This window comes from Sander lucioperca, chromosome 7 (assembly GCF_008315115.2).
Source record: "Sander lucioperca isolate FBNREF2018 chromosome 7, SLUC_FBN_1.2, whole genome shotgun sequence".
NCBI classification, from domain to species: Eukaryota; Metazoa; Chordata; class Actinopteri; order Perciformes; family Percidae; genus Sander; species Sander lucioperca.
In genome coordinates, this window is record NC_050179.1 from 27,136,438 (window position 1) to 27,164,165 (window position 27,728).

Below are 27,728 nucleotides of genomic sequence, written 5' to 3' on the forward strand. Positions count from 1 at the left end.
GGTTCGATTCCAACCTTTGCTGCATGTCATTCCCCCTCTCTCTCTTCTCTTTCACGTCTTCAGCTGTCCTGTCAAATAAAGGCCTAAAATGCCCCAAAAAATAAATAAATAAATAAAAAAAAATAGAAATGGAAGAGCTTCTCACAGCCAAAACTAACTCAGTGGTGGAGGAAGTACTCATCACTTGAAACTTACAACCAGGGCTGTAGTCAAGTCCACCTTTGTCGAGTCCGAGACAAGTCCAAGACCAGAACTAGTTGAGACCGATTTAAGACCAATGTACTTTCGTTAATTCAGACTACTACTCAGTCTGTGAAAACCAGTGTATTATGTCTGCTGCGGCTCTGGAGGAAGCTTATTAGGATTATTGTCGCTTTTTGATTAGGACCATTTTTAAAATCTGTCCCTTCTGACTCTCCCAACTTTATGTAGGTACAATACTAAACAGCAGGAGTGCCCCTGTATACATCCAGTCGCTTGTGGAACCGAGTGGTTGAGGAGCAAAATGTAGCCGTACTGGTCGTTAATAAACAAAATATCTTATTCAGGGATTTATTTTCCACATTAAACTAAAACAGCAAACAGATGCACATTCAACAAAAGGTTTTTATATAAATTATTTTATTCAATTATTTTTTCATTAACTCAATATTCACTGTTACCTTGACTGCTTTACACATCATTAACTATTGATGGAGCAGTTTTTTTTTGTTTTTTTTTAAACATACAAAACAAGACTTATTTACACACATCCAAATATACAGAAACGTCAACATATCCTCCCTCCCCATCCCTTGTGTCAACCCCAAGCAACCTCTGTCAACTCAGTGTTATATGGCTGTACAGTGGATTTCAACAGGTCTTAGACATAAACTCAGCAAAAAAAACAAACGTCCCTTTTTCAGGACACTGTAGTTTAAAGATAATTTAGTAAAAATCCAAATAACTTTACAGATCTTTATTGTAAAGGTTTCAAACGGTGTTTTCCATGCATGATCAATGAACCATAAACTATTAATGAACATGCACCTGTGCAACGGTCGGTAAGACAATAACAGCTTACAGTCACAGTTAGGAAAGTAAAGGGACCTTTGTACTGACTGAAAACCAAAAGACTCAATGGTATGGATGGAAAGAGGGAGGGAGTTCCAAAGGAGAGGGCCAGAATGGCTGAAGGCTCTGAACCCTATTGTGGACAGGCGGGCAGAAGGAGTTGGAAAGCAGTGAGGAAGAGGATCGGAGAGGTCGGGATGGAGTGTAAGGCTGAAGGAGTTCAGAGAGGTATGGAGGAGCGAGATTATGGAGGGCTTTGAAGGTGAGGAGAAGAATCGTAAAGTCAATACGGTATTGGACAGGGAGCCAGTGCAGTCAGGGAGACAGTGGTGTTTGAGGAGTGGATTAATGTGTTCGGTGGCTGGGGTTCTGGTGATAATACGGGCAGCTGACTTCTGTACCAACTGGAGTTTATAGATGGACTTGTGGGGTAAATCAGAGAGGAGGGAGTTAACAATAATCAATACGGGAAGTGACAAGAGCATGGATGAGAGTAGCAGTCTTGTTGTAACAACACCTGCACAGGATCGGTAGATCCGGATATCACACCTGCGGGACAGGTACAGGATGGCCACTGCAAGAACTGGCAAATCTGGTGAAGTCCATGAGGAGGAGATGCACTGCAGTACTTAATGCAGCTGGTGACCACACAAGGGGTTAAGATCCAGTCACCCCTGTCTGCATGAAAAGCCCCGGATCAGTGAGGGAGGAGGAACAGTCAGATCTTTCCGAGGACCTGCATGAAAGCGATGGTGGTGCTCTGGCCGAAGATGAAAGTCCCGCAGAGCAGGGTCACCACTCCCCACACTGTGAGGGTGACTCTGCAGAGGAGAGAGAAGGTACAAGTAGCAAAGACAAATGTAGCAACTGAAGCATATGTTGCAAGCATCTCTCAGATCAGTCAGGAAAAAAAACCAATGCATCATCCCTTTAGTCCAGGGGTCTTCAACGTTTTATAAGCCAAGGAGCCCTTAACTGAAACAGAGACAGAGCAGGGACCCCCTACTTCATGTATTGTATACAATTAAGTTTCATATTGAATTGGGCCTACAATAATGTGTAGGGCAGCCTAAAGCCTTTATACATACATTGTTTTGCACAGAATACTGAGCTATTAAAATAACCTAATAATTGTTGGCATGCTTTTATAAATGATGTTTTAATATTGAAACATACATGTGGCACAGTGAATCCTTAGGATTAACTGTATCTGTTTATGGCTACCTTAGTGACTACCTTACCTATATGCCAGTAAGCAGTGGGGATTTATATTTGCTAATAATATGTTGGATTCATGTTAAGACTTTAATTTTTGAAAAAAACTTTCAAAAATTAACAATAATTCAGAGGCCCCCCTGCATTGACTCTGAGGACCCCCTAGGGGTTCAGGACCCCCTTATTGAAGATCCCTGCTGTAGTCTATCCCAGGGGTTTCTAAAGCCGCCAACCCCCCCAGCCACCACTGCTGCAAGTGTTGATGTGGGCCAAATCAGTGGGCTAAACTACAATAACCAACTTTCTGTTTTTTAAAACAGTGGAATGCATCTGTGCTTTTCACCTCATGCGGTATCCCCCCCCCCCCCCCCCGTCCACACACAGTTTATTAATATCCGATGCTGTCCAAACTACTCCCAAGATCCAAACACAAGTTCACAGGGTACCCAGGACCTCACCTCACAGGTGGCATATCAAGATGCTGATTAGACAGCATGATTATTGCACAGGTGTGACTTAGGCTGGCCACAATAAAAGGCCACTCTAAAATGTGCAGTTTTACTGTATTGAGGGGGTCCGGAAACCAGTCAGTATCTGGTGTTGGGGTCTCTCTCTCTCTCTCTCTCTCTCTCTCTCTCTCTCTCTCTCTCTCTCTCTCTCTCTCTCTCTCTCTCTCTCTCTCTCTCGATGGCTTCCGGCACTTTGGAGAAGTGTTCTCTTCACGGAAGAACCCTAACCCTTGTTTGTAGCAACTCATTTGGCCACGGCTTGAATGTAACGGACGTTCTTTAATATGAAAAAGTTATGCACTAAAGCTTTAAGTAGAGCGATGTGAAATCTAAGTTGAGCGCGGAGCGATATTGAGCAGGGGTAACGAACAGCTCCGTGAGCGAGGGGCGGAAATTCTCACCGCTCCGCTCACATGTTCTGTCCTCAGACACACCAATACCGGCACAAAAACTATTTTACAATCGTACATCATCAAGGTTTCTCTAAGAGTGATCAACACCCACTCAGGCAGTTCAGCGTATGTTACTACATCCATTCATTGTCTCTTGAGTATTTCTCTGGATTATCACCCAGACGTATATATTTACAATACGTTAACATTTAAATAAAGTGCATTCTCACCTGGTCTTATAGGACACTGGCTCAGACTGCATGGCAAACATCAAACAGAGTCCTGTTCAAACACATGGCGGGGTTTAAAGGGTTGCAACACATTTGAGTATACTATATGAAGGTGTAAGCAGAGTGTTACCTGGGAAGATGAAGATGAAAAAGGCGCTGATCCCTCCGACGACACTGATCACCTTGCTGATGTCCGGTACGTACATGGCGATGAGCAGTGTCACCGTTATCCACAGGACTGTCAGCGTGTAGCGGCTGCGGCTTTCAAACGCCGCCGTGACCATGCCATGGCGCCTCTGCCGCCAGCTCAGCAGGGGGTCCTGGATCACTGACCTGATGTGCAGGAACGGGTGTGGTTCTGATTCAGTCAGTACGGCTAAACAAAGTCTCTATGCAGCCAAAACACTGTCATCTGTAAACACTGCGGCCCAGGCCGAGAATGTGAGGAGGTCCGAGGTTTTGTGTTTGCGTCTGTGTTTACTGTAAATAAGACTAGTTCAACTTCCTCTAAACATTTATGATGACTTTGGATTAGGGCTGCACGATATGAGGAAAAGATCTAGTTGCGATTATTTTGACTGAATTGCAGTATTCATGATATTGGAGGGAATGATCCGTTTTGTATCATTATTCTCATTTTTCATTGAAAAATATTAAATTGAAAATGATTATTGTGTGATTTTTGCGAGGATCTGTACCAAACAAAGATTTTTTCTTTAGTCTGTAGGATACGAGGCCGGGACGTCTCTGCAGCACCACAATGCTTAATTCAGAATGGTTGACACACATTTTGCCTTCAACAAATATTGCGCCCCCTCTGCGATATCAATGTTGCACTAGTCCATATTGCGATTTCGATAAAATTGCGATTGATTGTGCTGCACTACTTTGGATGATTTCATTTGAGTGAAAAGGTGAAAAAGAGTGAGTCTTTCTATAAGAGTCGACTGAAGTGAGAGAAGTTCACTAAGGCCGTGTCCCTTACCTGCCCAGCAGCAGGATGATGGGATAGATGGTGATGATGGAGACTCCAAACAGCAGCCGGGCGATGAGCATCAGAATGTCATCGCCGGTGTACGACATCAAGATGTCGGCCTTCACGTCCTTTCCAAACGTCAGGTACCCATAAACCCCTGCAACAGAGAGATAAAGAAGCATGCCAACATTCTCACAATGACTACGCTAATATGCAAGTAAGTAGTGTAAGTATACTGATTAACATGTTCACCATCTTAGTTTGGGCGTGCTGATTTTTTTCTAATTCGCTCTAAAGGCAAAGTACAGCTGAGGCTGATCGGAATGCCATTCATTTCACAGGTATTTGGTCTTAAACCAAAGTATTGGGTAAAGTGACATTTTGAGCTGATAACGGCACTGGAGGAAAAGTCAGAGGATCACCAAGGTTATTACAAGTCATCCTGAGGAGGACATTACTGTGTGTAACAAGTGTCATGACAACCCATCCTATAGGTGTCGAGACATTTCACTCAAAACCACAAATGTCAACCTCATGGCGGCGCTAGAGGAAACGTCAGGGGTCAATTACGATCCATTGCCTGGAGGCGTTGAATATCTGTAGATTTGAATACAATGTCAGTGCAACCCATCCAATCGATGTTGAGATGTTTCAGTTTAGAGCAAAGCAGTGGACTCACCCACACTGCCATTCATGGACTGGCTAAAAATCTTGTTCATGAGGACATAACTGCTTTAAAGTCTCATTTTACAAACTAGAAGCTGCAACATCCAAAGGATGCTCCTAACTTCACCTTGATGTGACACATACATGTAGCTATAGATGAAAAAAGTGGTCCAATCATACCTCTGGAACAAACGTCTCTGTATCCCATACACACACACACACACACACACACACACACACACGCACTTGTATTCCTTCCTTATGTTGCTTAGGATTGGGCATTGAGAACCGGTTCCAAGTTGGAATCGTTTCAAAAGTGATGATGGAATCGTTTCAAAACTTACGATCGTGTTTTTATTGGAGTTCTTTGGAGAATTTGGTTTTGAATCAGATCACCGTTACCAAATTTAACAGCAAGTTTGTAGCCTGGTTGACACCAGACCCTTCTCAGTTATAACTGAGAGTGGGTCTGGGAAAGGTTCATTGACAGTTCATTTCCAAAGGGGCGTCACCAACGGACGCCGCTCAAATGCCTCTGGGCGCATTGGATAGTCCAACCAGTCAGACCAACGATACCGGTGACGCTGCTCTTCGGTAGCCGTCATGTTGAATGTAAACAAAAAGCTGCTCGCCGTCGCTGCGCTACCGTCGGTGCGTAAAGCCCGTCTCAACGGTTGTGATTGGTGTAAAGCCTGCCTCAGCGGTTGTGATTGGTGCCTCGATTTTGGGGACATTGGAAATGGGTTTGAATGGGCTCTTCGCCAGACTGACTTGCAGAGCAAATCTCAAATTTGCCGGAAGTCCGTCAGGGTTTACCCAGGCTAGCAAGTTTGGGTTTTGGTAACGGCAAACAGTACTTCCAGGCACTTATTGTGTTGCAGCCACTGAGCACAGTAAGTGGCGCTCTAAAGTGTGGCTTTTTACGTTGAAAAAAAAAAACTGTTAATCACCATTGAATCAAAATAAAATGTTCCTCTTATCTGTGAAATAAGCGTGTGACCAGTTTCAACTTCACCCGTCAAATAATCACAACCGAGAATCGATAAGAACCGGAATGCAAAGGAAGAATCAGAGTTGTTCAAATCCAAACGATGCCCAACCTTACTGCTGATGTTGCACTGGAAATGCGGCGAGAGAATTCGGGTGCATTATAATCACGGAATAATGTAAGTGGGAGCTTGTCTGACCTGTAAGGGAATAGATGATGAGACAGATGATCATCGAGACCACAGAGATGAACACCCAATGAGAGAGCCGCTGGTTCTCCATGCTGCTGTAGATGGCGATGGATGCCTCGTGGCACTGGAACAAACACACAGACAAGGTGATTAAAGGTGATATCAACTGTTGGTGTGTTTGGTTGGAATAAACTCCAGGGATGGTGGGGACTACAGTAGTTGTTGGTTAGACAGATTGGGGGCCTCTCTAGCAGCCAACCTTGGATTTGTTTCTCATCTGTTTGGAGCTCAGAGTGCAGGGTGAGGATTTGAGCGGTTCTTATTATCTCTGATCTCTCTCTCTGCCGGTGAGATGAACTGAGATGAGATAGGGAATTAAATGAAGGATAGGGGCTCCAAGCGGCACAATGGGGTGAGTTAAACCATCACAAAGGTCAGGATACAGACTGTCGTCCCCACTTGATCCCAGCTGCCATCGCCCAGGTTTTTAAATCTCCCTTCCCATTTCCTGCCTTCCCCTTCTCCACTCCTCTCAGTATCTCATCAGCTCTCTTTTCAACCCTTTGCAGTGCAATCACTCACCCTGAGGGAGCGTGTCTCTGTGTGTGTGTGTGTGTGTGTGTGTGTGTGTGTGTGTGTGTGTTTTTGCGAGAGGAAATGCGTCGGTCCGTTCGTACTTTCCCCCTACTTTTATTAGATCCTGCCAGCATCCCTCAGGGGTTACCCTGGCAACTTGAGAAGTTACACACACAGCCTGTCTTGCTTTAGATTGACAGAATGATCTTTTCCCCCCCATACTCTACTCTGCTATTAAATATGAAAGGCTCACTGTGCAGCAGGGATCCCGCGGAGCCCAGAGGCCCCAGGCTGCTGACCTTCACTACACTTTAACACACCCTCCTAAGGAAGTCCAGGTCCTAAAGATTGTTAAGAAAAAACACTCTGTATCACTTTGGTATCCCTTCAATATATGGCGTTGTCACAACATAGAAATATGCTGAAGCACTCATTTACCTCTAGTAGTGTCGCACCATGCAGATAGGTTTGGATTTACAGTATTTGTCCAGGTTTTCTATGAAACGTTTGGCTCCAAGCCAATACAATGGAGGTGAATGGAATTTAGTTTATGGTGCTCACCGCACTGCAACATTACATAACAAAAAACTCGATATGAACCAAAAATCATATCTCGGTATTTTCTCAGTAATGGCGATACACAATATTTATTTTTTTTTTAGAAGTGGGCTAAATGGTCAGTTGTAAGTCAAAGCCACATGTGAGATGTCACAAGTACTTTTATTAAAACAGACTGTGATCAAAATAAAATGTGAAGACAGGGTTTTCTTAGCACAGTGCCCGTTCAAAACAGGCCTGCCTGGATCGCATGGTCCCGCATTGCCAGACCTTCCTCCACAGCACTGAGGAAGAGGGTCTGGCTAGTCGACACAACAATACGGGATAGGAGATAAACACTCTGGTTTATTGGCATTTCTTATTTCATTCCAGAAATGCGTAACAACACATAAACAGATTTCCCTAACATTAGTTATTTGTAGCTATTTATGAGTCCTCACCAAAATAATATGATAATGCAGTTTAAAAATAAACATGTTTGTTTCACAACAGAACAGAGGAACATCAAAATATATTAACGTTCTGATAAATAAAATAAATATAAAAATACAAACTTAAGATATGAAACTTAAAGTCCTTTGAACAAGGACAGGGAGGTTGTAGAGCGCCCTCTGGTGGACAAACTATGCAACGCCAACACTCATAACATAGTTAAAGGGTGTTTTGTCCGTTTTTATTTTATTTTTTAAATATTCATTTATCGGCCATTATAAATGCCGACACCGATAGTTTGGAAAATATTATTATTATATCGGTCTGGCTCTACTCGTGGACTGATGGCGGTGTGCCATGCGCCACACATCCGGCCCGTGATGAGAGCAATCAGCAAATATCTGCGTTACTAAACTACCAGAACCGGACCGAGTACAGAGACGGATTTACATCGGACTCACAGAGACGGACTCATTTCAATTGATTTTGGATTTAGAATCGAAATCGCGACACCCATAATTATTGCATTTTGTTTCTCTATGACAGCAGAGTTTGGACTCCAAGTGTTGCCGTTAGGAACAGCTATTAACACTTTTGCCTTCAGATGTGGTTGTTGTATGTTGTACGAACGAGTTTGCAACTTTTCAACTGACTAACGTGGCATGTGCAGCACAGATGCCTTGGTTTTGTTGTTGTCATTGTTTTGATCACCACAAATTAAATTCCATTTACCTCCATTGTTTTAAGGTGTAAGCAGAAATGTCAGAGACAGACATGGACAAATATTGTAAAACCCAAAATAAATATCTAAATACGTTTTCTGTAATTTGGGTAATCCATCCCTTTAGGGTCAAATGGTTATGGAAATGTCACTCCTTATAGCTTGCTGGGTAATCACTTTATAATGTAGTCACATCCATGTATTTGCTATTTGGACGCCATAGCCGAAGCATGCACGCATACATACATAAACCTACCCACACAGCTGCACACTCAGTAGCCTGCAGCCTTACCACAGCATGATGTTCCAAACACATGTTAACCCAGTCTCAAAGGCTCTTACATGAATACATTTAAGATTGTTGCACTCACTTGGAAACCGAAGCAGATGGTCGGGATGACACTGAACATGGAGGCCCAGGAGCTGATCCTGCAGACAGACAGGAGACAGCAGTCATTTTTTACAAATACAATTTACAAATACCACAACAATGAGAAGAAGAAGAAGATATAAGCTATTATTAGGGCATCATTCATAATGCCGTGGCATTTAGAGACATTTAACCACAGAGTTCATCCGTCAATCACAGGCGCACGGCTGACAAAAGCAGCCCAGGTAAGTCAGTGAGCCGACAGAGCGCCGTTTACAGTGACACAGGGCTTTTAAGGAGAGGAGCGAGCAGAATGCTTTCCATCTACTTTTCTGTCCGTGTGGCCTGGATTCAAGCAGATTTATGGATGAGACGCATGACACATTTATATTAAATTTCTGGAAGCAACCTCACTATATGAACTCGCTGTGGGCATTAAGTATATTTATGGCATACACAAGACAACCTGGAATACAAAACTGTACTATTTAAAAGACATCAAAACTAAATGTGTTCTAGTTATCTTTTTTGTTTTTCTTCATTTCCACCCAAACTACTGAGGTTTGAAGGCAGATCATACACCTTGCTTTAGTCATGCAGAAACAGTAAATACAGGCTGCTGAGCATACATTCACAGACAAGAATTTAGTAATAGACTTTTGATAGGTACAGAGCATGCTGTTTGTTCAAAACAACAATGGCGGCTCCTGAAGAGGTTAGCGTAGATGCTGCAACAGCATCAGTTCTATCAGAACTGGAGAGTATTTCTTCATTGAAAGAAGAGCAAAAACCAGCACCAAAGGCTTTTCTCGATGGAAAAGATCTTTTCACTCTTCTTTGCCTGATTCCTGGCTCATGCGTGGGATGTTCCTCTGCTTCCGCTCTCTGTGTTGCCATTCTCAAAATTCCTTTAATTTGAAAAAAAACCTTTCCAGCTACCAAGCTACACGCGGAAAATGGCAAGTTTAGAAAAAAATTTGATTGCTAGTCATTTCCCCCTGCTACCAGTCTGGATGCTAACCATCGCCTGGCTGCAGCTTCACATTTAAAAATGGACAAAAAAAGAGCAATAGACATTTTTATTTAACTCTCTGCAAAGAAAGTGAATACGTGTAGCTCCCAAGATGTCATGAAAAAAAACATATCCAACAGGAGGATGACAGTTCTTAAAAAAAACAAACATAGCTGTGCAAGACTGAAAACGAGTTCGCTACAGCACTGCAACTAGACACATCTGTTATCTAGACTAATTTTGACATTTGACAGGTGGAGCAAATAAGATTATTTGGAGCCCTGGATCCTATCATTTGTCACAGACATGCACACGCACACGCACGCGCGCGCACACACACACACACACACACACACACACACACACACACACACACACACCTACCCACTAGTGAGAGGGGTGATGTGAACCAGAACAGAAGGCGTAGTGTGGTATTTGATGATGATGGCAATGGTCAGGTAGGCTGCAGCCAGAGTGCCTAGAACACTGTGAGAGGACAGAGACAAAGCACCTGGTTCAAAGAGAACTCAGACAAACACCGAGGCATTTAGGCAAAGTGCAATGGATGGCTGGATTACTAAAAACTGAACACTAGGGTTGAGTATCATTCAAAAACGTTCCATTTCGGTACGGATGAAGAATAATAATAGTACTGGCAAAAACAATAGGGTCGCTGCTCGGCCCCTAATAACAAAGTTTCTGCAGGTTTCACCAAGTCAAATTTAAGACTTTTAAAGGCCTTTTTAAGACCATAATGAATGAAATTTTAGACCTTTATCAGAACATCAACTAAGCCCTAAATTCAGTTTTTTCAAGACAAGTATTGCTAAACTTGCACTTCCCCATAGCTCTTCTTGCTCTCAGCGAAGGCGGTCGCTTTTTCTCCCTCCCAGGCCTACCCTGCTTGCTATCTTGTCTCGTGTTGTCTGTTGTTAAATTTTTAGAGACTCTCCCTGCAAGGCTCAGGCTCTACAAATACCCAAAATCATGGAACTGATCAACTCGTCCCTCAGCGCAAATGACACTGTATTCTCGAGGAGGAGCACTGGTACGGGTGAGCCAGCATGTCCTGACGGAACGTTTGTTGCGGGGTATACGATGGACAGCTGGGAGAAATGGCGTGTCGTGTGTCTCTCTGCTCTTTCCGTGGAGGACGTTGAAGATATCTACCTATTCGGAACCATGATAACTGGACTGCTGCTGATTGGAGGATGCTTCGCCCTGGTTTATCGAGAAATTACAAAGACTCTGGTAGCTGTCCAAAGCCCAAGGAAGCTGCCTGGCCTGACTGAAGCTGTTGAAAAAGCAAACTGGGATTATCAGTGAGCAAATTGGGACTATTAATCGCGTGATGGAATACAACATGGTAATGACCCGCGGCTTGGATACCATCATGAAGAAGGTCACAGATTTGGAAAGAAAAATTGACCAGTTGAACAGTTGAACAATAGAATGAATGTTTAAATTAGAGCAGCCATTCATGTAGACCAAACAAATTTAATCTTTCGGACCCCTTATCCTGAACGGCCTTGCCAAGGCCGTTTCTTGAAACAAACAGTCACCCTGTTGGGGCTCTGCAAGCGAGACTCTCTTGGTTCCTCCCCTGTCTTCCCCACTGCCTGCTGATTGTCGTATCGGTTCTGGACTGTTCAAGGGTGTCACCACGGCAACGTGCTGTGTTATCGCTATAACATTCTGCGGACTGAGACACTAGTGGGGCTGCCGGGCTGTGCGTTTCTCAGCAGGCCAAACCCCCCCTACCCTATACCCCCACTCCCACGCCTTCGCCGCTAAATGTGCAACTGTACATTTATGTTATGTTATGTTATGTGCAGCAGTGCAATTGTACTGTTTGTGTGCTTATGTGCTGAGGTGTTTTTTCCTGTTCCCACACTGTTCTTATCTTTATGAGGATAGTCTGAGAGTTGCTTTTTTATTTCCCTCTCCTCTCCTCATGTCATGCTGTATCTGTCCCTGCGAGAGTTAAGAGAGAGTTATGATGGCGCCGCATACGGCGACTGGGTGTGCCTGTGCGTGTTGCTTTAATGTGACATGCACCTACAACACCAGAACAAATTCCTTGTGTGTGTAAACGTACTTGGCAATAAAGCTTTTCTGATTCTGATTCTGATTCTGAGCTGAAGAATAAAATCTGTTTGATGTTTGTGGTACAATCCAAAAGAGACTCGCACCAATAACACGAAAACTGATTGGCTGCAATATGAGTTGCATGTTGGTCTCATTTGTAGCCAAAATACAGCGTAATTAATTATATTTGGACTGGAGACATAAAAAACTACAACACCATGGAATTAAAAAAACTGAGCATTATAGATAGCTTAGCCTGTTTGAAATGATTTAAGACCTAGAACACAATACTTCTAAATAAAAAATAAGCAGCTTTTTTTTTCAAACCCACACTAAAACTACAATTAAATTTGACTAAAACTAAAAAAAATATATAATAGCTTAAAATCCAAAATGATAAAACAGACAATAATCCTGTACTGTGTCTTATTTCTATTTTCTATTTTCTATGTGTGTGGACAAACAATTGGAAGTGACACACGCCTGCACTCAGCAGACACAGCTGACCTGGTGTATTTCTGAAAGCTGATCTCTCTGGAGATGGACAGCGGCAGGATGAGGAGGATGCAGAGCAGCACCAAGCCGAAGCGTTGGTCTGTGTAGACGTGGTACGGCATCTCTGACTCCGGCAAACCAGTTATCAGCTCGTACAGGGAGCCGCACACTGACGGGGAAACAAGAACACACAGACATGACATGCAAGCACCAAAGTCAACATCTAGGAAGTATAAAGAATGCTAAATCTGTCCCAAAGATATAAGGAACATGAGAAGTCAACTTTTCTGATGATCTGGGCAGGAAGGAGACACCTGGTTCGGACCAAATATCGGTGGCCATTTCAAAACAATCTGAACAACAGATAGATAAAAAAATCATATGTATCGTGATTATTTTTGTGGATTTTTGTGGATGGAGTTTTAAAATCGATAATTTTCCCCAGAATTTACTTTTTTTTTACCAATGACTGACTGGAATATTTCCTGTTTATACGGTACCGCCGACGGCGACTACATCATATCCGTTTCCAGCAAAACAGAGCGACGGCAGAAAATGCAGTAAATCCATGTTATGTACTTCTTTACAAATGAAATAAATGTCAGACTGACTGACATGTGATGTGCATTCTTCCTTAGAAAACAATTCGTTTTTTAGAAATGTCTCATGATATATTGTCTCTAGAAGTGTATTATTCAACTTTTGTTTTTGTTAAAGGCATACTATGTAACTTTTCCCTCTTCGGTCCCCCTATAGGTTGTCTCATTGGAACTACAGCTCACGCGTCCCGCCGCTTCGGTCCCCCTACAGGTTGTCTCATTGGAACTACAGCTGCTGTAGTTCCAATGAGAAGTTCCGTGTATTGTGAAAGAATCAAATCGGGACAAAAGTATATCGTCCCAGCCCTACTGAAGAATCAGGTTACACTCAATGAAACAAGAAAGATAAATCTCACTATTTCTCTTATAATTGTACAGGCCCGGCGGGCCGCCATGTTTTGGGAACCCCTGTCTGGCCTGAAATTACTTTTTTTTTTTATGTCATAAAATAATGCCAAATATTGTTCCCTGTGTGCAGTGTTGCACTGCCCTGAGTCCATGAACAAGGCAGCTGTCTGTGGTTAGTTCACATCTGTAACAGCCAGACAGTCGAGTGCGTTAGCTAAACTGCTAAAGTCAGTTGAATAGGTGAAGCGAAGACAACGTTGTCGGTAGGCTAGTTTATTTCCTAGACGTTCCACTTCCGGGATTGCTCCGAAAATCCGCCGGATTTCACTCATTTAGGCCGGATATCCGTTGCCTTGGGCTTCCTTTGTGTTGGCATTTTAAACTCCGGTCGATCTATGAGGACTATGGTTAACCTTTTCTCAGATCTCTGTAGGGTAAATCCAGACAGCTAGCTAGACTATCTGTCCAATCTCAGATTTCTGTTGCACGACTAAAACAACTTTTAAACGTACACGTTCCACCAAAACAAGTTCCTTCCGAGCCTATTTTGCAGCAGCACCACGGCTTTTCTTCGGCGCTTAGCAACGCCCAAGACGACTGTGATTGGTTTAAAGAAATGCCAATAAACCAGAGTACATTTTCCTCCCATCCCAAATGCTATGTAGAGTAGCCAGACTCTCCTCCAGCACACTTTAGAGGAGGGTCTGGCAAAGTGAGACCTAATGGTTTCAAACGGATTCGGTGTTGTGTTTTCAGCGGAGCTGGACCGGAGAATATTCGGTTTAAAACAAGTTGGATGATGCTGTTTTGCCCTCATTGCTCTCTTTGAAGTTTGCTGGAAGTGATGTAATGTAGCATTTTATGTGAGGGAGCACTGCGCTGGACTCCGTTTAAAAAAAATTCCTTTTGAATGCTACATTGCTTGTAAGTAACGAGAGTAACAGATGAACCAGCTTTGAAAGTGCCGTATTTTCTTTTAAAATAAGTGCTGTGCGGTGGATTCATTCATGTGGATTTGAAACTTCAGAGTCCCTATTGTGCTTTTTTGGATTTACTTGTTTGTTATATAGTTATAGTTATTATAGTTTGTGTATATAATAGACAGGGTTAGGTACCGTTTTTTTCGGTACGGGTACCTCAAATTTGGTTCCGGTTCCCAACGGTACCTTTTTTCAGTACTTTCCCTCTGCAATAACAACAATGAATTTCAGTTGTAAAAATAATTCCAAACCTATTTATCCTATTTACTTCTTGTTATTTATTTAGAACATTTTACACACCACACAAAATACGACACCTCCCACTCCCCTCCCAGACCTTACAACCTATCAAATCAAATAATTTCTTACACTGCACTAACACTTTTATTCTTGTATCTTAGTCTATTTTAGCCTGTCTTTATTTTCCATCTCTTTTTAATTGCTCTTTAATGTTTTATGAAAAGCACTTTGAATGTTGTTGAATTGTTGCTGAAATGTGCTATAGAAATAAAGTTGCCTTGGCTTACAATCTCCAGCCTGTCAGTCAGTCAAAAGGCCATAGAGAACACTGCCTGTCTGTCAGTGGAAGTGTACCCGCACCGTGACTGCTTTCCGCTTGCCATTATATTATATTGCAGCCTGTCTGGGTGGAGTTTTGAAAAGTCTAACCACACTTGCAACCGCTTTACCGGCATTGCTGTGACTCACTGTGACTTTAACGTTAAAAAAACTGCTGAGGCAATGTAATTTCGTACCATCCGTACCTCTGCGTGTGTGTATCAGAGCGGAGGACAGATAAGGACAGATAACCTTGCGCTTACAGGTACCGAAATTTGGCACCATTTGAATTGATGTGAATCGGTCCTCGGTAGTACCGACGTAATTTGGTCAGTACCCAAAAAAGTACAAAGCTCGGTACCCAACTCTAATAATAGATGTAAAAAGTACAAAAATTTTAAAAAAGCACTTTTTCTCAACTGCTTGAAAACGCCTCACCCGTATTCCTGTTTGGAATTCGTCAATTAGTGATGTTACTGATTGAGAAAGCCAGCCCAGTTTCTCAAATATGCTGCCCATAGGTGCTGCCTGAGTAAGCACAGCCCACCAAGTGGCTGGTTTGAATTTGGTTGACCAATCACAACGGAGTGGGCCAGCTGACCAGAGCGGACTGGGCTTTTCAGGACAGCGGGCCAAGAGCTCAGACAGAGCGTTTCAGGCAGCAATGGGCAGTATGAGAAACATAATGTGTTTTTTGAACATCAAAGCATGTACAACCAATTCTAGTAGACCACAAAAGTACAAATACGATGCTGAAAAGGAGTATAATAGGGGCTATTTAAAGTGTTTAATTGAGAACGGACCCATCCGCCAGGCTAAAGCAGTCAACCAAGGGGAAACACTGAATCTGCCCTTTAACTGAGAGGAGACAACAGCCAAGCGAGAACACATAACATTCATCCTCTCTGACATAACAAGAGGGGAGAGATTTCATCGACTTTATCTACTATTAATTCAGAGAGAAATAGTTGAGCTGGTCCACTAAAAAAAAAAAACATCAAGAGTTTTAAAGTCAAGTTTTTGAACTTGACTTTAAAACTCTTGATGGCAACAGAATCAAATTAAAGAAGTGTTCATAACCACATTATGTTTCATTTTCCCAATGGCCTCGGCTGGATTTTACCACTCTGAAACGTCTTGCTCCAGTCTAGTCTCAGTCTTCTGCCTGTGTTTCGGGATCAGACTTGGGTTCAAACATGTACAGCTGAGCCAAAGTGGTTACCGGCTAAAGCGGGTTTGTTTTGGATCACACTAGCTTGCTTGTCAAGGCCCGCCCTACTCTGCTTCTGACTGGCTAGTAGTCCTTACCTAGCTACTGCGCATGTGCGACTCCCAACAAAGATGGAACAGAAGTGAGATGCCTCACTCTGTAGCTAAAACAGAGAGCTCAACACACAGGGTGAAAAGAGGAGCTGCAGCAATGTGCAGTACGACAAAAATATGGCGTTTTTTGAAAATGAAACCATGGAAACCTATTCTGGTCGACCTCTAAATACAATTATAAACCTGAAAATTAGCATAATATAAGTCTTTAATGCCTACAGACTCTCCAACTCACACTTCTCCAGCTGGTCATCGACTATAACCAGAAAGGCCACAGAGATTATGAAGATGTTGAAGACGAAGCAGATCTCACAGAGCTGGCCAATGGCTGGCCCACACACCTCCTTCACCACCGCCTGGTACGTGCACTGGCCACTGATGGACGAGGCGTAGCCTAGGATGATCAGACCACTGATCAGGAACACGAGGGAGACCTGAGGGGAGGAAGGAAGGCAGAATGATGGAGCTAAGAGATACAGATGACACAATTTAAGGCAGGATATCATTCGCCGCAGTCAAAATTAAACACTGATATGCCCAAAATGGGCATTCATCAAGACTAAATGACCAAATACCTTAAAGCCAATTTAAGTTGAACGTATGTGATTGTAGCATCTTACAAATTACTCTGATGGCTAAGGTTTTAGTTTGTAAAAATGTTTTTTGAATCTTTTACAATCCCCGTAATTGTCTCCATCTGTTGAAAGCCTGACCGAGTGTGACTTGGTTTCGCCCGTTGTCTTTCACTTTCCCTTTTAGCTTTTAATTGTTCTTCGTTTAATTTTCTTCTTTTCTGTGATGGCCCTGACCCAGTATCAGCCATAACTACAGCAGATAACTTCTAAAATTAAATTAAAATACAATTAGGCATATATAAAGCAATCTCCTGCTACCCTTTACCTGGCTGTATACAATAACACAGGCTTTTCTGGTGTTACGCCAAAATCTGTGACCCTTCAGAATGTGTGCTCTGTAGCGCCGTCTACCTGCCATAAATCATTTTGTGACTTTGGGGGAAAAAGAAAAGAAAATCTTTTAAACTGACCTTTGTCAATCTAAAATGAAGACAGATTCAGCAACTGCATGGCCTATTTCTTGCTTAAAATGTTTTCAGAAACACGTTTCGGTGAACTATTTTAGTACAATATGAGATCATATTCTGAACAAGCCACCATGACAGTCTGTATTTGATTTTCTGGAGAAACCACACCCACGTGACGCGTTCGTCCAATCAGCTGCTGGTTTTCATTTTTGGGCGACAATACAGATTAGTGCTGCCTGCTGTTATGGAGACGTATTACGTTCTCGTCGCTTTGGTGTGTTCTGAGGCACTTTTTTGACCAACTCGCGGAGACTGATCAGTCCAACTGCCTTTTCTGCCGAGGGTCGGCCGTCTGGTCAGTGTGTCTGCAGCTTAACGTTACACGTCGTAGTTAGGCAGGAAAAACTCTACGTTACGCACAGATGGAGTTCACGAGCAGGAGCTGAAAAATACATTAAATGATTTGTGTCGTAATGTTGTAATTTCTTTTAGTTTTATAAAATTGGTATCGAAAAAAGTAGCGTTTAAGAACCGGTATCGAAGTCACGGTATTGGTATCGGTACCGGTATCGAATCTGAACGATATTCAGCCTTAATGGCAGCTGTGTGTTAATGAAGATTGACGTTCTCTCTAGATTACATGTCACGCTCTCCTTCCCCCCTCCCCTCCACGCTATAACAGTGACAGAAAGTTGAAACAGAAAAAACAAGTGTTATTCTTGTTATCCTTATCCTGAAATACACGTTTAAAAAGGAGTACATGGGATTTGTTTTGTTTATCGTGGTATCAAAATGGTTATCGAGAATCGTGGAATTTCACTGGTATTGATAATGGTAATGAAATTTCTGGTATTGTGACATCCCTAGTCAAGTGTCCAGTTAGAGCCACTGCAAAGTAATGGGGAGACCTGGTTGCGAAGTAAGGAGAAAAAAACTTCTGATTTCACCTCATTTAGCACCAATTACACGGTCTAGGAATTTATTATGGAGAATATCCTTCAGAGCTCTTTAACAGTGCATAATGAGCTAAACACATATTTTACAATCTTATGTAATAACTAATACAAAAAGTTTAACCCTCCATTAATGTGGGATAACACTGGTCTAAAAGACTGTAGTGTGAAAGAGGTTTCTTATAATAACACTGTTAGCCTATATAAAGCTTTTTAGCCTATTTGCGATAGCCTTACTGTTTGTTTTACAGCACATTTATTGTATTGTTTAGTTTCACAGTGTCAGGAAAAAACAAGGCTCGGACCCAAAAATGCAGAGTAGAGGATTTATTTAACAAATTACAAATGAAGGTGTCCTGAGGCAGACAGGCAAAACAAACCAAAATCAAGGGAAGGAAAAAAACAACCAGGAAGAAGTGACACAGAGAATGACAGGGAGGGAAGACAATGAACCGACAAGAGACAAAGACAGCACAGAGACTAAATACACAAGGTAATGAGGGTAAAACAAGGGACAGGTGACATGAGGGCTGAAGAACAGGTGGAACACATCAGGGCGAGGCAGACAATCACAAAGGTGGGAAAACACAAGGCAGGAAGTAAAACAAGACACAGGAGAAACAGAGAGGCAACAAAATAATACAGGAAACTAAGCATGAAACATACATGGCAAAACACAGATAACAGAACACATGAGACAGTAAACCAGGAAACAGGGAAACATTGAACACAATAAAGCAGGAAAAACTACAACCAAAACCACAACCATGACACACAGCTCTTATTAACTACCTGAAGACAATTGTATTCGACAAACAAGCTCTGATAAATCTATTGTACACTTCCTGGTCAAGCACCAGCAGACAATGTTAGCAACTAGCAGTAGTTGGGACCAACACAGAGCTAAAGGTTGAGTGAATGTTGTACATTTATCAGGCGGCCAAAAACAATATGAATAATGAATGCCTATGTTACTTCTTAGGTGTAATAAGATAACTGTTTGCTCAAGCGTTAGTTATGTTAAAGGAACACGCCGACTTATTGGGACTTTAGCTTCCTGGAGGTAACTGGCTCCAACTAGCCTACTGCTCCCAATAAGTGACAAAATAACGCCAACATTTTTCTATTTACATGTTGTGATTTGTATAGTCACAGCGTGTACAAATAACAAGGTCACATGAGACACAGCCATCTTCTAACCGTATACATACTGGGAACTATCCACAGAAGGCGAAAAAAAGTTATCCGATTTAGTTATGGCTGATACTGGGGCAGGACCATCACAGAAAAAAAGTACTAATACTAACTAATAACAACCAAAAGCTAATAGGGAAAGTCTGGTTTTTAACAGATGGAGACGAATACGGGATTATAAAGGATTGCAAACCAACCCTGAATTGGCCCTCTTCATTCTAGACCGGTATGCAATATGTCTATTTCATACATAAAATGACTGCGAGACGTGGTTGTCAGTCAGAAGCCTACAAGAAAATATGTCCCCATTCCATTTAGCACCCAGTTTTATTTATTTATCTTCAGTCCGTGTTGGCCTACTATTTTCTTTTTGTCCCCCTGTACTTGTGTAAAGCTTACTTGGGTTTTATGAAAGGCTCTATATACATCTTTAAAAGTTAGTATTATTATTACGTTGGTTGCTACAACAAACTGTTAATGCTTTGGCTCGTGACACAGTGACGGTGATAGCCGGTTTAGCTCACGATACATCCAAAGTAGGCCAAGGTAATGCAACACTTGAATGACAGGCTGCTTTCAGTAGTTGTAAACGTTTCCATGCGTCCAGTAATGTCACTGCAGCAAATATCGTTGGACATTTAACCCTTGTGTTGACTTCGGGTCACATTGGCCCGTTTTAAATTTTTGTTTTATATCAGAAAATATTGGACGTAGAAATAAGCTCTGAAAATGTGTAGAAGAAAAATTTTAAAATTTAAAACGTTGGAAAAAGCAAAAACAAATTGTGGAAAAAAAGGCGTCACAAATGTCAGTTTTTTTCAAGGTTGAAGGGAAGACAACACCAAGGTTAAGCATCAAAACTAAAAACTGTAGTTAGAAACTTGACAGAGGAAACAGAATTAAAACTTTATAATTTGAAATAGTAAAGTTATGCTGCTCTTCCTCTGCGTAAATGCGCACAGAATCTCTCTTAAGGGGATGCACTTGTCTGACAACAAATGAAGCTGTGGGCAGCAGCTCTGCTCTCTGCTATGCCATGAGTCATTTTTATGACCTGACCGGCCTGATCCGTGGATTAACCACGGGGCCGCGAACATAACTGCAATCCAGGAATCACTACTATTTATACAAAGTACACAGGCCTGTATACTGTATATGTATTAATGCTGCATCTTAACAATTATTTTAATTGCAGATTAATCCGTTGATTATTTTCTCAATTAATTTATTAGTTGTTTGGTTTATAAAATGTCAAATGGTGAAAAATGTCAATCAGTAGCTATGTTTCCATCCACACGTTTTTATCCGAATTAAGTGATATCAAATGAAAAATGCCGTATGGAAATACGTTCGGTCTCATCGGATTTTATCTTGATCGATAAACGGCTTATGCGATAAACGCTGATGGAAACGTTATTTGCCGAATAAATAATGAATTGCAATTAAGTTTTAGGTCATTTTATGGTTGCAACCCGCCACAAAATGAAGAAGTTTTAGTTAATTTCCGCCCAGTATTTCCGCTCTGTTTGCACACATGGCGGGTGTTGGACGGACGAACGAGGATACGAGAGACTTTTTTAATTTAATTTACGAGCAAAATATAACGTTGTCGTTCCCACACCACAGGCCGCCTCCGTTGTCGTCGGGCATTTACGTGCATCTGCATCTGCATCATCATAGCAATGTGTTGATAGCGTCTTGTTTTCTTATTATAGCTTGATATGTCGCTATCAGCAGGCACATAAGCACTATTACAACTTGTGCAATATTGATCATTTGTTGGTAGATGGCGCGATCCATTTTGTCTGGCAAAACTTTGTTCGCAAATGTTTGCTTGAATGTTGTGCGATTCAGTGCGAAAATGAATGGAAACACCTTAAAATGTCTCAAATCAATTTGATATACCAATTTGACCGCAAAACAGCATGTGACGTCATTACGCACATTCGCTTTAAAGCCGTTGGATGGAAACACACTTTCACCAGCTTTATTCGCATGAGTTTTTTTTACCGAACTTCAGATAATTCGATTGACAAGTGGATGGAAACTTAGCTAGTGTTTCCCAAAGCCCAAGATGACATCCTCAAATGTCCTGTTTTGTCCACAACTCGAAGATATTCAGTTTACTGTCACAAAGGACTAAATAAACTCGAAAATATTCCCATTTAAGATTCTGGATTCAGAGAATAGTTGGTGGTTTATTTAATAGTTGACAACTTTAATCGATAAGCCTGATCTTTGCAGCTCTCTCTCTCTCTCTCTCTCTCTCTCTCTCTCTCTCATATATATATATATATATATATATATATATATATATATATATATATATATATATATATTAATGATTTATATGTTTCTATTAAACTCTTGGACTATGGTTTGATCTGTAGAGTTAAGCCTATACAAAAACAGGTAACAGAAGAATGCTTGGTTTGCTTCTCAGAATGTGTTTCTGCATTCTAGAGCTGGGCAATATATTGATATTATATCGATATCGTGATATGAGACTAGATATCGTCTTAGATTTTGGATATCGTAATATCGTAATATGGCATAAGTGTTGTCTTTTACTGGTTTTAAAGGCTGCATTACAGTAAAGTGATGTCATTTTCTGAACTTACCAGACTGTTGTAACTGTTCTATTATTTGTCAACACTACAATATTTTTTGCAGTATCGATATCGAGGTATTTGGTATTGTGATATTTGATTTTCTCCATATCGCCCAGCTCTACTGCATTCCCCTCAGGACAATCTCCAAAACTAGGGTGCACAGGTTCCCAAACAGAATTTCACTCATCCACATGGGAAATGGCCCATTAATAACCCTGTATGCTGAGATTTGTGGAGAGTTTGGGAATGTTTTACACAGAACTAGAATCAAGTCAATTTTCAGGATAAAAGTGATGACCTACTTGGGTGAAACAGTTGTGCACAATGAATTCTTGTTTTGGCAGAAGGGGAAAAGACTTAGCAAAAATAAAACTCCCCAAATAGATTTCTATTGCAGTGGTGTGAGAGACAGGCTGGAGAAAAGAAGTGAGCAACAGAAGAAAAGTCCGACGGATAAAGATAATCTAAAAGGTGCTGCTGAGGCCAAGTCAAGTCATGGCCTCTGCTGTCAGCTGCAACAGATCCCAATCTGCTTAACTGATCTCAGTGGACCTCAGCACTCAGTAGATAGCATGCATCTCCCCCTACAACAAACTTCCAATATAGATAAATATAAAAATTCACCTCTATTCTTTTCTTTTAATAAATAACCACAGCAGTTTTGCAGCATCAACGTTTGAGATCATTGCCAGAACCGAACAATGCAGAGACCTCATATTCTAAAAGTAGAAATATCATCTTTTAATCTTATTTTTATATTTAAAAAAAAAGGTATACATGCAGTTTAGTGTCACAAATTCCCCATACAATGTCCTTAATTAATTATGAACCTGGTAAACCACCTATGCTGTTTAACAGGTGTTTTATAGTAAGTAATCAATGTTGTTGCAAATGTGCATTATTTACGGAACAATGGCAGGGCGACCCCGTTCTTCGGAAACGATTGTGGCAAATTGCGAGGTCCTCAATGACGATCAAATTAAGGGGGAGGGGTGGAATTTAATGAGGCTAATTCCCGAACTCGCCGCACCGACAGCGACTTTGGAGTGTCTGGCGAGACGTCGCCTAATCGCGAATGCAATGGAGTGTACCGCTGGCCGTCACCAAGCGCGACTGCGGCTCTGCTCACCCGGACCCAATCGAGGGCCCGTCTGGGAGAGATTCTGCCTTAGAGGCGTTCAGTCATAATCCCGCAGACTGTAGCTTTATGGTAGCTTTGGGACACTCACTTTTTGAAAAATAATAACCTGTCTCAAATAAGACCCTTATCATTTGTAACACTCACTTTTTGGAAAATAATCAACTAACCTGTCTCAAATAAGACCCTCATAATTTGTGACACTCACTTTTGGAAAATAATTTGTGACACTAAACTTCACGTATACAAAAAAAAATGCCCACCAGCTCGACGGTGACTGCGCTGCGGACGCCCCCGGCTCTCCCGAACGCCCAGGGAAAGTTGAGGAGCCCGGCGCCCAGAGCGGATTTCAGCATGATGAAGATGGCCCCCATGGAGCCGAGGCGAGGCCCGGCGGTGGCTGCGGCGGCCGCGTCCAGCGGCGGCTTGGTGGAAGCTGAAGTCAGCAGGCTGATGCTTTCTCTGGCTAACTCCTCCATGCTTAAACCGGCGGAGAATTCACGGCAGGACCGGGCAGGACACACTGACGCACGTGCGCGCTCACAAGCTGCATACATACACCCACACGAGCTCCCCGGCAGCTGAACCACCCCCCCCCCCGGGCTCGGTGCTGTGCTCTGTGGGCCGGACTGCTCCGCTTCACCGGGCAAGGTGAGCCGGATGGAGGGAGGGCTGGGCACGGTGGAGGGCTTGCTGTTGCCTTTAGGTGCTATTCGGAAACTGTACCGAAACTTTCAAAGAGAACCAGAGGGGACTTTCTATGCAACGTTTTTATTTGACTTTATTTTGACCTATTTGACTACACAAATGTGAATAACAATATAGGTCTACATGTCACAGTAAGATGCAGTAAAGTAGAGTACCATAACGGCATCCTCTTTTCTATGAATGAAAGACTTCAACTTTACCATAACTTAAAAGCAACTCTGCGTGTAACTAGGGGACTCCCTGATCAAATCATGATGAAAAAAAAAATACTAGTTTGGCATAACTTGTCGGCCAACTCACAATTATTAATTTATTTCGTTTGTTTGTAAGGGACCATGTACAATAGTAAACATATGTTACTATTTTATGGCTGCAACTAACGATTATTTTCATTGTTCATAAATCTGTCGATTATTCGATTAATCAATTAGTTGTTTGGTCTATAAAATATCAGAAAATTGCGTGTTGTGTCAGTGCCAAAGCCCAAGATGACGTCCTCAAATGTTTTGTTTTGTCAACAACTCAAACATATTCAGTTTACTGTCACAGAGGGGTGAAGAACCTAGAAAATATTCACATTTGAGAAGCTGGAATCTGGACTTTTTGTTAAAAAATATTCAAACCAATCAATCGTTATCAACCGAGTTTGATTAATTTAATAGCTGACAACTAATTGATTAATCGGTTAATCTTTGCCACTCTATACTTTTTGATGTATTATACCACTGTTAAGCTTAAGTGTAGGCATGTGTGGGAGTGTGTAGGTATGTGTTAGGCTACAGCCTTGCTGAGAACAAAACAATTTGAACTTCGGTCCAGGCATGTAAGTGTTAGGCTGCCTGGCTCACTGTCAAATCTGGTGATGTCAATAAGTGAGGGGGAAGAAAATGTGGGCAACAGGAATGGGAAAGTTTCAGGAATGGAGGCCTCCGCATGGATAAACCAGTAAAGTCTGGTGTCGTCTCTTAGTGTGACGCAGTGGACGTGACTTGAAGGGACGTGATGTGTAAGAGCAAGAAACTGAGAAGAAAGAGACCAAAAGTGACACGAGCGAGGATGGGGATCAGGCAGAGTAGAAAAGATATGAAAAGTATGTCTGGGACGCCTGTGTGTCGCCAGAATGTCTTGCTGACTAGGCTGTTACATGCAGTTAAGTTAAGATCAGATATACTGTAAGAGGAATAAGGGATTCGATAGAGTCCCATATGGACAAGGTTGTTTTCACCAGTGGTGGAATGTAACTGAGTGCATTTACCCAAGTACTGTACTTAAAGTGACTACATGTAACTTTTAAATGTTTCTGAAATGTTCAATCTGATGATCTTCAATGACCTGTAGCAACAAACTAGACTAACAGTAAAAAGAACGCTATTTTTATATAGTTTTTATTAATGCCTCTGGCCGGGCCCGGTTTTTCCCGCAAAGTCACAAAATGATTTACGGCAGGTAGACGGCACTTCAGAGCACACATTCTGATGGGTCACAGATTTTGGTGTAACACCGGAAAAAAAGCCTGTGTTAGTGTATCTAGACAGGTAAAAGGTAGCAGGAGATTTACTTTATATAGGCCTAATTGTATTTTAATTTAATTTTAGAAGTTATCTGTTGTAGTTATGGCTGATACTGGGGCAGGGCCATCACAGAAAAGAAGGAAATTAAACGAAGAACAATTAAAAACTAAAAGGGAAAGTGAAAGACAACGGGCGAAATCGAGTCACACTTGGTCAGGCTTTTTAAAAGATGGAGACAATTACAGGATTGTAAATGATTCAAACGTCCCAGAATTGGCCCTCAGGTATGTTATATGTCTATTTCATTCATAAAAATAGCTTTACAATGCGCAATGTGGTTGTCATCAGTAGCATTATTACATTTCGTCCACCTTCCATTTAGCACGGACGTTTTCCTTTCAGTTCGTGTTTGTGTTAGCCTAGGGACTGTTCGTTATTTATTTCAGGGGCCACAGGAGGAGTTTTGGGATCTTTAGTCAAAATAGACCCAACCCTCCCTTCACCAGCAATACATTTTGGATGACCCTCCAAAATGATGGGGGGAAAAAGGGATGACCCTCCCCAACAATTTATTGATGCCTTCTATACTGGTTTGCACTTGGCAAAGATGTACACATGCCCATTGCTGTTCTACAGCCATGACATACATGACTAAACCTCTGCATTCTCATCTTACGCATCACACTCCTCTGTTATGGTGTGGTGGCCATTTCAGTAGATTTACTCACTAACATTGTTGTGGAAACACAATAAGCATGGAAACTAAATGCACACTTCATGCATTACTGCATTACTTCAAATACTAAGTTACCCATCTAGTAAACTAGTATTCACATGGAATAAAACAATAAAACATTGAGGCCATTCAACAAAGCACACTGGGTAATAAGACATTCAACACTGGTTGCTATGGACTCGTCACTAGGCTTCCTCAGTCATTGTATATTTTAGCATAGGTAAAGCTGCCGAAACTGAACATTATCCAAAACTCCATTTCGCAGACGAGCGTCAATTTGGGAGCTTGCATGCTACCACTCCTTCCTTCTCAAATGCCTTGAAAAGGCTGTCGTTTGCACAATTTCACAAATAATCACCGGGACCGAAAAGATATTTGAGTCGGGTATGGCTTCAGCCTGGATACCCTCCATCTCATGCCTTCCCGGCTGGTGCTGTCCGCAGCGCGAGCTCCAACTTTTCAAAATAAAAGATTGCGTCTGGTCCGCTTTGTTTTCGTACGGTGTTTTGGATGTTTTTGAGCTAAACAGTACAGCAATCATGCTAATTTTATTCAGCAGATGTCTTAGTTACAACCATAGACTGTATATAAGAATGGACCAACAGATCCCGTTGCTCTGGACGGAGACCAGTGAAGGCCGTTAGAAGCACTTTTCCGATGAGCGCTGAGCGTTACTGCGCAGCCTCCAACTGAGAGAGACGACGTAAATGTGACGTGAGCAACGTAAATGTGACGTAAGCAACGTGTCTGAAAGTTGTAAGTCTTCTGGTAGCTGTGCCAAGAGAAATCTCAATCATTCCCAATCTTGCAGAGATGGAGAGCGTAGGTATATGTAAGGAGATAACATAGGCACAGGCTAATTTTTGCTAACTAAAATGATAGTTAACATTAGTAATAACACTTAAACAGCTAATGTAAGTCGAAACTGCCTGTGCGCTTCTCCTGTACTATACGGTAATTCCTCTACTATGCGACAGTAAGTCGCGTGGTTATGACGTCTGCTACGGAGCCATAACGTGAGGTACAAGGTAATGGAGCCTTTTATACATTGTCATGTTTCTTTAGAAATAAACAATGGACAAATAGTCTTTAAACTTTTCAGATGTAAAGTTATTCTCTGTCAAAGTGACATCAAAATGAATGGCAGTCAATGGGATGCTAACGGGGGGTGATTGCTTTGTAGCATTAAAATGGCGCCATAGGAGGTTCGCGGTCCGAGGAGAAGCTTACCCCCTTGGTTACAACACGATGGAGCTAGCAAAGCAGTTTTGTGTTTATATGTGCGAGCGGGATTTATTCAGTTTGGGAAATCCCACGGTCTCTAAAAGCTACAGCTCAAATTGTCTGGCTGACTAAACAAGGACGGATCCATAGCGATAGGGGCCGAGACTGAGAGAGCTACATGGAGCTACATGGATAAATATGCACCAAACAAGCCACTTTGAAATGTTGCTGTTCTCATGAATACAAAAGTTGGGTGACCCTCCCCCCTAGACTAAAAAAAATTGGATGACCCTCCCATCAACAAAGAATAAAAAGACATGACTCCCCTATT

At 42.0% G+C, this 27,728-nt stretch overlaps 1 protein-coding gene across 1 annotated transcript; it reads right to left on the reverse strand.

The window, feature by feature from the left end:
• Positions 1–1,705: 1,705 nt before the first annotated feature.
• Positions 1,706–23,850, reverse strand: slc38a8a (solute carrier family 38 member 8a). Its single transcript, XM_031309997.2, has 10 exons — positions 23,482–23,850; positions 16,515–16,713; positions 12,484–12,640; positions 10,273–10,374; positions 8,878–8,935; positions 6,229–6,343; positions 4,385–4,532; positions 3,530–3,732; positions 3,400–3,451; positions 1,706–1,874 (listed from the first exon to the last, which is right to left on the reverse strand). Exons 1-10 carry the CDS (start codon positions 23,773–23,775, stop codon positions 1,772–1,774), a joined length of 1,431 nt encoding a protein of 476 aa, XP_031165857.1. The 5' UTR covers positions 23,776–23,850; the 3' UTR covers positions 1,706–1,771.
• Between the last annotated feature and the right edge of the window lie 3,878 nt (positions 23,851–27,728).